The following is a 13,470-nucleotide window of genomic DNA, read 5'->3' on the forward strand; positions in this document are numbered from 1 at the left end:
ATCTAAACGGAACTGTGCCTTCCACCGTTTGAGTTGTGGCCTTGTTAACAGTTAAGGTGTGTGCCCGTAGGGTAGGAGGGGCAACACTGTCCGCTGACTCACAATCGAATGTAAATAATTGAAAGATAAGATAAATACTGATAAGAAGTTATTTTAGTTCATAAACACGTTTTAAGATCCTGTTTTTCTCTGAAGAGGGCCTTAAGTTGCGTTCTCAGTTTTGGTTTTATTTTATCAAAATAAGAATTAACGCTGTTCGATAAATTTTATTAAATTAATCTCCTCAGAATGGTTTCTTTGGTCTTTTTTTCTGCTCTTTTCTAAGAGGAATAATTGCAATCATTTTAATTTCCAATGTTTCGCTTTGGTTAAGAGATACATGATAAGAAATAATGGAGAGATGTAATAAAATTATGGGATTTAAGTTAAGTCTAATTAAGGTTAATGACTCTGAACTATATTAAAACTGTCCGGTAGGACAGTTGTATAAGGGTTGATGGTCAAAAACTGCACGAAAAAGCGTAACGTTGAAAAACACCCAACTTTGACAATTTTTTTCTCTTTTTCTATAAAAGATAAAATTCCCAAATTTTCTTTAAAATAAAGGGCAAATCCTCCTTTATGACTGTAATTTTTTGCAACAACCCAGATCTAATAGGTTTTGAGAAAAAAGTTGCTGAAAATGAGCAAAAACGGCTTTTTCAAAAATTGTTGTTGTTCTTGTTCTTGTTGTTCTTCTTCTTCTTCTTGTTGTTGTTACCTTTTTTGTAAACAACGTAGCGCCTAAACGCGTGAACCGATTTTCATGAATGAGGTGTCATTCGATTCGGAATTTTATGTAGATGTGCCTTTTGGGGGTCTCGGCCCTGTACATTGAATGGGAGAGGAGTTAGCCCCCTTTATGTAAGGCCCCCTCCAAAATTATTATTACTAATTACTCTGTAAATCTTGGCCCGATTTTGATAAAATTTGGTAGGATGATAGGGTTAGGGCTCCCCTACCTAACAATAAAGCGACGATCTGCTCTTACACTTGTTAAGGGGAAGTATAGCAATCGTTTCAAATTATCGACACGTGAACCGATTTTCATGAATGAAGTGTCATTCGAATCGAAATTTTGTACAGATTTGTACTTTAAAAGTCTCGACGCTATGCCTCATAAGGAGGGGAGTTCGCCCCACCCAAATAAGGCCCTTTCTGAAACTATTATTACCAATATTTCTACAAAGCTTAGTCCGATTTTGATAAAATTTAGCACGAAGAAGTGATTAAAGCTCCTCTATGTGGCTGTGAAGTGCCATCATGCTCTTACACCTACTAAGAGGAAGTACTGCAATCGTTAAAATTATCAATGAGTGAACCGATTTACATCAATGAATTGTCGTTCGATTCAAAATCTTTGCCTTTTAGGGAGAAGTACTGTAATCGCAGTTTATTTTTCTTGCTCCTCTTAAAAGGAAGTACTGAAATCGCAGTTTAATTTTGCTATTTACGTACAAATACCTTCCTATTTTATTCAAAACGCTTTCTCAAAAAAATGGTTATTGAGGATGGTTTGGGGACCGTAACTATAATCATTCTTTAAAAAGATCTCTCCAGTGGTAGTTACGGTTCCGATTTAACACCTTATCAGGTTATAATGATAGAATACCTTATTCCAAATTTTAAAAAATCTGTAAAGCAGACGTAACTTTGCAAATAGACAAAAAGGAAAATCTATCCAAAAGGTACAAAAATCTCCTTAACAAAAACTTACAGTTTTAAAAGTTAAGTATAAGGGTTGATTAAACGCCAAAAGGTACACAAATCAGCAGTTCCCAACATTTCATTAATACTTCATTGATATAATTTAAGTAATTTTACTGCATTAACTTTTCCTTCACATTTTTTAGAATTTATTAGATGTCACAGACCCTTATGCTGGCCAGTTCATTCATAATATTTTTTTATTATAATTATGATAAAATGAGTGATGAATTATTCTGAGTAGTCACATATACATGCATGTTAAAGTAGAAAAAAACAAAGTTAGAGTCGGCCACTTTTTAAATTTCAATCACGGAGGATTCAAAACAATATTTCAGTCTTAAATTCGTCTTACCGAAATATTCGTGAGCACAAATAACATACATTTAATAACAAGTAGATTATTCAACAATATTTACTCATTTCTCAATTGTAATTTAATTTAGTCCCCCTAATTTTACTTATGGTAAAATACTGGAATAATTAGCTGTCCTAAAAATATGCATATCTTTATTTTCTTTATTTTATATTACATATATATAACATTGTGGGAAGAACACCTAGATTGAGAATGTAATTGAAGAAAACTATATTATTTGCGATAAAGCCAGATTATTTATTACTTATTATTACAAACGTTTGACTACAACATAAAATAACAATTACTTTAATCGAAGAATGAACTTAAACCAATGATTTTTATTTAAAAATAAAAATAAATGCATAAAATTATTGATGTAAAAAAAGTTTATGAATTTTTTAGCCTCTTATTTTTTTTATATTTTTTATAACGTTTTCTTTTTCACCTGTGATTAATAGTTTGATTATTATAGATAAATAGATATTACAGTCAATCTAAGTTAAATGGTGTGCTACTTGAGTAAATATTTTGTAGACGAAAATGGCCAGCATAAGGGTCTGTGACATCTAATAAATTCTAAAAAATGTGAAGGAAAAGTTAATGCAGTAAAATTACTTAAATTATATCAATGAAGTATTAATGAAATGTTGGGAACTGCTGATTTGTGTACCTTTTGGCGTTTAATCAACCCTTATACTTAACTTTTAAAACTGTAAGTTTTTGTTAAGGAGATTCTAATAATAAATACAATAGCCGAACTAAAGTAATACAATATAGAAATTCATTCCGTTTGAGTATCTGCCAGAAACGGAAATCCCAACCAATAGTAGCACTCCACCGAGAATTTTCTCTTTTCAAAATTTCCCGGAAATAGCTTTTAAGATTTTTTCTTTTCTATCGTGTTACATAAACTGTACAACTTTTATTCCATATTTTTCTTTGAAAATCCTTTTCAGAGTTGTTCTTATGGAGGGGCAGCGCTTTCAGAGTAAAGTACGTTTTCCATATTGTATAACATTAGTTATAAACTGTAAAAGATGATATAAAAATTTGGAGTTTGAGAACAGTTCATAAATTAAAACATAGAATTTATTAGTAAGTGAATCAACTCTAGACTTTGTTATTTTTAATCTTATGTTAGGTTGTTGATCTAAAACGTCTACAGCTTGTCTACACATATCGGAGCCATCGAAATCAGAACGATGATTTAATTCAAATCTTGGATTCTAGCAATACTTCATGATGACTGTAAATACTCTTTCAGATTAAGATTTTTGCAGTTGAGCTTCCTGAGAGTTTCAGCTTAGGGGCAAGGAACCCAACGGCAGAACTAGCAGGCAGCCCAGCAGTCGGGAGAGGCTTAGCCAATTAGGTTAGCATAATATCCACGTGGTGGGTGACTTTCGAGTTTATCACTTATACGTAACAGACCGACTGATTGGACATGGTTAATCAGGTAGGTAGGTATATAATAGGTCATAATTACCAAATCGGTTGGACTACCTTGTCAGGCTTGAATGGTCAAACCACGCCACTCTCTCTCTGCCCCATCATTGAATATTACTGGAATTATGAGATGTTACTTACTTCCTCAGGTTGATCGTGAGTTGTAACTGCTGCAAAAAATATTCTGGGAGTTCTCTTTTGGCTAGATGCAGAGTTTCTATGGTGACAAATTTTCTAAATTGTACTCAGAAATACTATTGTTTAGGTTCCCTTTGACGGTCTAAGTGCTCTGCAACCCTTCTCTTACATGATATTTAACAAAAACAGTTAAAAAAGTTATGTATAAGGCTTGATTAAATGACAGAATGTATTCATCTGCTCGTACCTAACATTTCATTCAAACTTAAGCTCGTTATTTCCACCTGTAAGAAACGTTCCTTAAAACTTATTCAAAACTTCATTCAATTTTTTCCCTGTCTTTCTGAACGAACTTATTTCTCTTTTCCATCATTAGAGAAGATCTTTAGCACAAACAGTTGTTGTAACTTTGAAATTTTCTACGTAATTTGACTACAATAAATTTTCGACATGTTTTAAAATTTATTAGATGTCACAAACCCTTATGCTGGCCATTTCCATATTTAAAATATTTTTGTACAGTTGAGAACAGTGATTGCCACTTGGCATTTCATTTCATTTAATTTAATGATGATAGATATCCCAAGTTTAAGTACATCTTTCAATTAATCTAATTAAGAAGATGCAACATAAATTTTACTACTATTTTACCCCTAAATATACATGAAAATGGCCAGCAAAGGTTCTGTGCCATCTAATAAATTCTAAACGAGATTAATAAAAATTTAATACAGTAAAGTTAGTTAAATGATATAAATCTTATGTATTTTTAAAATATTATCTGTAAGGATTAATGAAAACATTCAGTTCAATTGCGGAATTTAAAGGAATTAAAAAATCTCAAGAAAAACCACTTCAGAGGGGTGGGGAAAAATTAGAAACAAATTTAAGTAGAAGAGCTTTCGAACGTTTCTAATGACTGAAATATCAGCTCTGCTGGATTTTGAATAAAATATTTGGTACTTGTTTTATGTACCTTTTGTCCTTTAATCAATCGTTATTTGGATTTTTAAACAGAAACTTATTGTTAAGGGGTGTGTCATTCAGAGGTACTAAGACATTATGATATTTTAGATTTGTCACTTTTTTTCAGTCTAGTGGGAACTGAAAATAAGTTAGAAACGATTCTCATATAAAAAATAAATTGTTTGTGTTTTCTTTTAACCAATCAATTATCCATAGAATACAATAATAACAATGTTTTATTATTATATAGGTATAGTATTAAATAAGAAGATGTTCAGAGTGGTCGAAACGTCCTCATATTAACTGGAATCTAAAAGAGCTTAATCAGGTGAAGGGTTAGTTTAGAAATAAAGGATAGAGATGTGAATTATGGAAATGTACCGCTAAATTATTGCGTTGCGAATTGGTTTGCTATGTTGGATCTCAAACCTCGCATCCTGAAGAACGTAATGACAATCAAGAAATCATAAAAGCATGTAAAAGCCGTTCTCTAAAAACGCGCGATCGATGGTCAAAGACGGAGTATACTCTTCATGTTTCTACAATATTATTCAAGAGTCAGAACCGCTGAATATTCTGCAGCGACACTATGTATACGTTATCTGAGGCCCATGGCGCCCTATTTTTTCAGTGCAAACCGGCCTCCAAAAGTTAACACTGACCATCACTGGATAGTGAGCTGTAAGAAGGAAATCTAAGAGCAAAAAGCTAGAACCGAACCCTGGATTTCCGGATGGTAATCCAGTATACGCTAACCACTCAGCTAATCCCTTGCCTAATTAATGTTATTATAGAAATATTTAGTATTTTCAGTTGGAAGAGTTCAGTTTGATTGATTTGGGGAAGGGAAAATGTTGTCAGCCAACCAGAGAGCAGAATTAAAAAAACATTACCTGCACTTCCGGCTCCAACGATAATAAAATCAAATTCCATATTCCTACATTCACGGCAGTTTGCTAAGTCTGCTGGTCTCTGTGATGGATCTATTTCTTCTGGGAAGAAGTAAGCAATTAAAGGGGCCAATATATTCAAGAAGAACTGCAGCAGCATCATTGTCAATCAGCGCAGTGCAAGTGATCTGGACAGACGTTGATGTGATACTAGACTGCCAGCGTCTTTTTTTTCGCCAGCGCAGTTACCTCTCACCGCGGCCCAGACCAACAATTCCTTGCTTAATAGACCATATTAGTATTTGTTAATCACATATTTATTTCTAATTATTACTGGTGGGCTTGCGCATTTATTTCACAACTCCTTCGGTAGTGCTTTCTCTGATATGGGAGAGCTCTGAAAAAAATTATTGTGACTTTTGTTAACGGCACTTGATATACTCTCCCCTTTACAAAGCATTCAGATTTAAAAGTTTACCGTAAAGGTTGATTAAACGTCAAAATGGCTAAAGAAACATAGCGTTTCATTTCCAGCTCACCCATTAATTGGGGTTCATCTGATTTTTACAATTTAAAAGATCGGCAAACGGCTGGCATGTTCCATTTTTCCTGATGAACCCAGTTCAGCCCACAAAACTAATTAATATTTATCCTTTTCGCCAAAATACAATAAGCTAACTCACTTTACTATTCAGTCTCTTGACTTTATTTAAATTAACATTTTTTTTTCAAATATACATTTATTACATATTTTTATAAAAAGCTACACTACAATAACAAATGTTATATACCAGCATGTATTATACATTGTATGGAGCATGCAGAAATAAAAGTTAAAAAAAAAAAATAACAAATATGTATTTATTAAATATTAACTTAGTTGTTGCGGCTTTCTATCTAGGAGCCATCCTAATCCTGCCGAAACAGCTGTCTAATTGAGAATACAAGTGTTAAGAGAGTAAATAAAGGCTCAGCAATTAGGACTGTTCTCATTTACACATATATACTAGACTTGAGGCCAGTTACTTGTTTAATACAGTAATGGCGGTTACCAAGAAAACAACAAGAGTGGAAAATATTTTTATAATTGAATAAAACCGAGTCGTCATTTATTTTTCCGTATCGATTAACCGCATCTCATCTTCTCAGACCATAGAATGCACCTTAAATACTCTTATAGATAAATTACTTTTAATTAATTTTTTTTTTTAGAAATCATTGTTTATGTCGAGGAATGGGTAGAGTCCCCTCTAAACTGCCATTTTAGTATGTGTTGAGAATTATTTCTATCAGGATGGTGATAAAGGTAGGAAGTAAAAAATTCCATAATTTCCGAGGCGGAGAAACAGTGCAGATTGGTCCCAGGGAGAGTTTGGGCGCTCAAATTGAACAGTTACTGCGGCTACTGCTGAAACAAAAAGATTTAAAGAAAGTAATTACACTTGGAGATATTGGAAACTGAAAGGAAAATTACTTGCCTAAGATGGCCGTCGCAGCAGTAGTTGAGACTAGTTCTGCATATAGCTAGCGAGGACCATGTCGGCAGCCTTCTCAGCGATCATGACAACAGGCGCCATGGTGTTGCCCCTGGGAATATCGGGCATAATGCTGGCGTCAGCCACTCTTAGTCCGCCTACGCCGATCACTCTCAGCTGGCTATCTACCACACTGCTCTTTTCGCTGGCGGAACCCATTCGGACTGTCCCTACTCCGTGATAACCGGCGATCGCATTGTACCTTATAAAACAGTTCAGGTAATCGTCAGATAATGCATGTGAAGGTTCACACACGGATGCTGCTCCGGTAATCCGCTGCAATGAATATTTAGCCATTGCAGGTGCTGCCATGAACTTGATTACTTGTCTTATGCCGTACCTTACTGCTGCCATATCTGACTGCAAGCCAAAATAATTTGGATCAACTAGAGGCTCGTCTAAATAATCATTACTGCTTAATTTGACTGAGCCTTTGGATTTTGGCTTTAAGTTGCCCACATAGACAAACACTAGAGGTCCTTGATCCTGGCCAGTGAACTGACCATTGATCACGCCCATAAATAAGACCACTTCCGGCGCCGACTTACCGGGTAGGTTTAAAAATGCCAAAGCTTGCTGCGGAGGTGAGGTCAGAGCACCTTGTCGATCTCTGGCATATTGCAAGATTGTGTCTACGGTATACTCAGCGCAGCAGTTTAAAGCAGTTTTATTTGCTCTAAAATGTAGTGTTACTCCACTATGATCTATAAAATTCTCTCCGACTGGTAAACTTGCTTTTACTGGTATCTTCATAAGCTGCAGATGTTGTTTTGGACCAATGCCAGATAACATGAGTAGTTTGGGCGAGTTCAAGACTCCTGCCGACAAAATCACCTCCTTCTTGGCGAACACGTTGTACTCTTCACCTTTCGTGTAGCATACCACACCTTTGGCCCTTCTTTGCAAGTTAATTAAAACTTTTCTGACCACAGTATTCTTGAATATGTGAAGATTTGGGCGGCTTCTGATCGGATCTAAATACGCTTTGGAAGTGCTACATCTTGTCCTACCGTCCATTGTAAATTGCAGCTGGGCAATTCCAGTTTGTGTAGCGCCGTTATAATCAACTTGCTGCATTCCACTTTCCACAGCAGCTCGTACGAAATCTTCACTAATTTGTGTTCGAAATCTGGTATGTGCCACTGTCTGCGCTCCCTTATTTGAATGGTAACGTAGGTCTTTAGTCAATTCGGGAATAGTTGTATTTTCTGCTTTAAGGAAGTATGGCAGGATAGCATCGTATCCCCAACCTTGATTTCCTAACGCGGCCCATTCATCATAATCCTGCCGGTTTCCCCTGACATAGTCCATTCCATTTATAGCACTAGAGCCGCCCATCACATGACCTGCTGGGTACTCACAAATTCCTCCACTATCTGCAAGCAATAATTGATTTCCACATAATCATTTGCAGTTTTTATTTTTTTATCTACTTAACAAATGAAATAAAATTGTATTTTTAGAATTTACTATAACAGGCGTGCTCTTGTCTCACTGTTGTATAGTTCCAATCATATTCAGATCGAGTGAGAATGCTGGACATTGCTGGTACATCAGTGATGTAGTCCTCATCGCCTCCAGCCTCAATAAGTAGTACATTCCACTTCTGGTTCGCTGACAATCTGTTAGCTAATACACAACCTATTCATTCAAAGCAGATTATCAAAATTAAAATAATTTGAAATTCGGATCGCCACTTTCTTAAGATATTCGCCCAGAATTAAGATTGTGCTGTAGAGCGTTAAATGCATGATAGAGCTATATTGGAAAGATAAGGATACAGTTGGTAGGAATGTGTCAGAAAGATTACCTGCAGTTCCAGCGCCCACCACGATGAAGTCGTAGACAGTTTTGCGGCAAGGTAAACACCCAGCTGAATTTTTTGGCTTGAGCGATGGGTCCATCTGCTGGGGATAGAATTGAGCAACCATGGCGGCCAAGGTGTTCAGAAGAGAGGTTATGTTCATCTCTATTCAAGAATAAATCTCTCTTAGCTTAAACAGTAATTACAGCAACGCCAAGAAACAGAACCCAACCTAAAAAACCTTGGGTTTCTGCAGAAGATGCTCTGTAGAATGTGTGAGAAAGACAATGTGAGCAGATATCCTTGGGTAAGCCGGGACGGACCTGTAACACGCCACATCAACAATTATCTAAGTTGGGCCACAATATACGTCAATATATATTAGTTATCTTTCTATTAGCTAGGAAAGTTAGGAATCTGGAATTCAAAAGTCCAATAGTATTTTATTTTGCATTCTTGTGCAACTATCTACATCACTTTCCATCGCAGAGGTTTCGAAAGACCTTCCTAAATTGTCAATGACATCAGTTGAGGATGTAAGATGCAAGATATCTCATCAGTGGTATATGGAGTCCTGACTTTCTACAGCGCACTCTTCTGCTACAGTAAAAAAAAAAAGGTATGAAGACTTGATTGTACAGAAGGCTGTACTGTTTGCAATCAAACTGGCATGGCACCTTTTGCCTAGGCGTTAGCCGCTAAAATGTATTTGTAGTGAATTGCCGCAGTTTAAGTGAGCTGAATAAAATATGTATGTAATAAAGTATAAAACAAGTCATGCCACTGAATAAATAGGTCGGTAAAAGGCTAAATACATACTTATGATTATCACAATATGTACTCGTATATGAATGTACAATATTAACACTTGGGCATCTAATTAAATTTAAATTCGGCTATATATATATAATTGGCATGTGGAATGGGGTGATAATGTTAATAAAGTTAAGGCAATAAGCCAAGCCAATCATTGTCAAGCAAGTCCTACAACAAGCAATATTCTAGTTTCTAGTCCTTCTCATTGGTTGTTCTTACAACTTCCTGTTGGTTGGATATGGCCATTGACTTCTCATTTGATTCAATTTAGCGTTTAAAATTTGGCTAGACAGGAAATTTATTAGGAAATATTAACAGTTGCTAGTAGATTGTTAACAGCTGAATAAATAAATATAACAGCGGTTAAAATTAACACTTAATAGAAAGGTAATAAAAGGGTTGATTGGCTGGGGTAAGATGCTTTTATGTCGGGACAATACCAAGATAACTCTACAGCTGATAGGTGTTGCTCTTACAAAATGAGGGTAGGAGAAGGCATGCACCAATTTTGGACAACCGTCCGACCCTGATTAAGAAGTTCATCAAATTGGAGAAACAGGAGTCGTTCAAGAATTTGCGACATTCCGAGGAAGTGAAAGTAAATGTACACAATTGGTAAAAGTAATAGTAAAACTGATGAAACTGTGGCTGTGGAAGAGTACAATAAATACTTGCGTTTACAAACTAGCAAAATTTACTTAAACTAATTTGGAAACTGCAAAGGCTTACAGACCTTTTCTCTAAGTGATATGACCTACATACAGATCAGAAGGCAAGCAGACCCTTTCTAACAGAAGGCAAATCATCTGCCAGATTGCTTGCAGACTATTTCAATCGGGTCAGTAGGCATTTCTATTAGTCAGCAAGCGCTTAGTAATTGGTCCTTACTTATTAATTATACTCGTATTTAATTCATACATCCTGATGAGAAACAATGTCGCGCCTGGATTAGATTAGCGCCGGCTCGCTTCCCCACTATCCTCTCTCCCCTCACTCTCGGTATTATACATTATATACTCGGCATTATACATTATATATTCTCGACTGGGTGACAGCATTTCTTTAGCTTCTAATCTCAATTAATTCTTACCAATTTCCCTCTGACGCCACTAAAATATTTGTGTAAATGCTCACCACTAATCTTTACCTCAACCTTCATAATTAAAGTTTTATGGAACTTAGATTTTAAATATCATACACGTTGTAGAACCACAACCAACTGACCACTGAAACAACTTGATTGCACTCTTCTTAAATGAAGTTCTTTAGAAAAAGATTTAGTTGTACAACTATTCGGGGTGGAAGTAGATATTTTTAACATTATTAAAACCTTTTTCGAAAGAAATGTTTTCTTTCAAAAATGGAATTTAAATTCTCATTAATATTTAATATTAGTAGGTGATAAGTTCTTTCATCACACTAAAATAACACTTTCGAAACATCCGCACCTATCTCCTCGACCGATCTGTCCTGACTTTTTCTGGGGAAAAGCTTTCAGTTTCATAAAAGTGCAAAGGTTAAATCATTGGAGCCACTTTCCTTAAAATTCCGGAAAACGTATAAGTCGAAACTTTACTTTACTGTTGTTATCCTACTAGCTAACCTTACTGTTGCCTTAAGTCATTCTTTTATTGGCAGTGTGCGAAACACTAGAATTCTTATTGATTTGTAATTTTCTTTATACGGTATTACTCTCTCTTCTTGCCTCTAATTGGCTTTCTCTGACTGACTGTTATTAGAGAAGAATGTATCCCTTCTGAGAAGGGGAGTGTTCCGGGAAGTCGTTATCCATGACTGCCAACTTCCTATACTTCTTAGGTCTTCTTGGAGAGGAAACTGGATGGAATTGGCATCCTTTTTTTCAATTTTGGGATTCTTCTTCAGAATATATCTTGGAGGGAAAGGATCAGTTAGCACTTTCTGCTCTTCTTACAACTTCCACAGGAACCTGGATGAGTAGTTTTTTACCGAGTATTAGACTTAATAGATTCACTTAGATAGTATCTAAGTAATGCTGTGACCCTCGATAACAAAAAACCGTCGATGGAGAAAATTCCAAAGTACGAATGTTAACTGAAATACCTGCATTAAAAAGTTTTGAAACGTTTTGTAAAAATATGAAAACTCTGTGATGTGTCCGTTGGGATGAAATTTTTAGGAATTTTCTATTTGGTTGTTCCAGCGGCATCTTAGTGAAATATTTTAAATTTCAGTGATTTTCGTTTTTTTTTGTAACACACACAACACAAACTATTTCCGACCAAACCCATTATCTAAAATGTCTGGCATACAATTTCGTACTCGGAGGAGCTTAAAACGAATAAATCAAAAACTGTGGTTTACCCAATTACATTTATTCAAATAAAGTAAATTCAGAATAACAGTAAATAATGTGGAGATTTACATTCTTCAGTATTTAGGCTTCCATTCTGATAATTTTTGGGATTTCAAAACGTGTATTTGGGTGAAAATGGAATTATCTGAAATTGAACAATATTATGGAAATTATTATCAAGCAAAATTAAGAAGTTAGAATATTGGTAGGCCAAGTTACAATACTTGATAAGTAGACGGAAATAAACACAGACTGACTGTATTACAAATGTTGACTTACGTGGCAAGCGAGATTGGTGAGGTTCACAGGTAGCAGGTTTGTCACACAATGCTGTCTTATCTATTCGTTCAAAACAAGCAGACAGCGCCGCTAACCCCGTTCCCGGCCATTCCTCTGAAATTCTCAAGTACAGCACCCACACACGAGAAAATTTTAAAATACGAAAAATTCTGTTGGGTAAAGTGGTATAACCTGTCCGCGGATCTTGTCGAAAACATTATTCTGGCATTGTAGCACTTAAGCTAAATATTAAATTTGAACTTTCTAAGGTTTTTGATTTTACAGTTAGGGTTGGGATACGCACAGATAGATTAGAAAAACACTTTTTCGTTCTCAGTGGACCTCAGAGCAGATATTTTTTCTTTGAATACTCAAAATAGAATGGCTGCACGATTACAATAGCTTTTCTTCCTGCAGGAGAATGAGAGAAGGTATTGGAGTAATTGGTGAAGGTATTACCTAGGATTATTCACCGTGGGGAAGATTCCCCCAAACTAGTGAAGAAAGCCTTCTGGTACTTAAATGATTTCAGCACTAAGTTCCACAGTTAATCAACATTCTAATTCACAATTTATTTTTTTTTAATCCAAATTTGAGTTAAATTAGAATATTTCTCAAGTTTTTGCGAACCGTGTGATCACATTAAGATTTTAACGAATCTATAAGATGAATTTATTGAGAGATTGAGAGGTTGGAGAAACTGTTGTACTTTTCTTTCCACCGGTTTTATTTTCATCTGTGAATTAGCAGTACAGAAGCAGAATTTATTATCTCCTTTTTTACGTAATGACGTCAAAACATTCATATATAAAAATATTATTTTAAAAATGAAAGATTAAAGAGACCAATGAAATCATAAAATAGTTGTTTATTAATGTAACATGACGATCAGCGGTAAATACTGTCTTCTAATGAGTCCAAAATTGGCGACATGACAGACCCACCACGTTGGTATGAAATTTGGTTGGGGAACAATAATTCCAGAGAGGTTTTGAATAGCGATATAATGAGGAGAAGGTTTCATCCTATTGAGGAGAAGGAGGTAAGAAAGATGAGGTCGAGTGGAGGTTCGCATTATATTTTGTTGTTTATATTAGTTTGTTGTTTCAGCATGTTAGTGGAAACTCAGCTGTAAAAAGGGTTGATGAGTTGTT

General features: G+C 35.3%; 2 protein-coding genes across 19 annotated transcripts in view; one reads left to right on the forward strand and one right to left on the reverse strand.

Annotated features, from left to right (window-relative positions):
- Trpgamma (Transient receptor potential cation channel gamma) overlaps positions 1-13,470 on the forward strand; it is a 141,536-nt gene that overhangs the window by 68,772 nt on the left and 59,294 nt on the right. The gene's annotated exons all lie outside the window — the stretch shown is intronic.
- Positions 6,215-13,452, reverse strand: LOC141460182 (4-pyridoxate dehydrogenase-like). 4 transcript variants are annotated; one of them, XM_074139939.1, is made up of 6 exons: positions 12,317-13,452; positions 9,128-9,209; positions 8,893-9,051; positions 8,553-8,723; positions 7,026-8,458; positions 6,215-6,952 (listed from the first exon to the last, which is right to left on the reverse strand). In XM_074139939.1, exons 3-5 carry the CDS (start codon positions 9,047-9,049, stop codon positions 7,056-7,058), a joined length of 1,731 nt encoding a protein of 576 aa, XP_073996040.1. In that variant the 5' UTR covers positions 9,050-9,051; positions 9,128-9,209; positions 12,317-13,452; the 3' UTR covers positions 6,215-6,952; positions 7,026-7,055. The 4 variants fall into 4 exon arrangements, with proteins under 4 accessions (XP_073996040.1, XP_073996038.1, XP_073996037.1 ...); XM_074139937.1 differs by adding an exon at positions 12,107-12,182 and having other exon boundaries at positions 8,893-9,209; XM_074139936.1 differs by having other exon boundaries at positions 8,893-9,209.

This window comes from Rhodnius prolixus, unplaced genomic scaffold (assembly GCF_049639745.1).
Source record: "Rhodnius prolixus isolate KJV_2025 unplaced genomic scaffold, Rpr scaffold_6, whole genome shotgun sequence".
In the NCBI taxonomy this organism is placed as follows: domain Eukaryota; kingdom Metazoa; phylum Arthropoda; class Insecta; order Hemiptera; family Reduviidae; genus Rhodnius; species Rhodnius prolixus.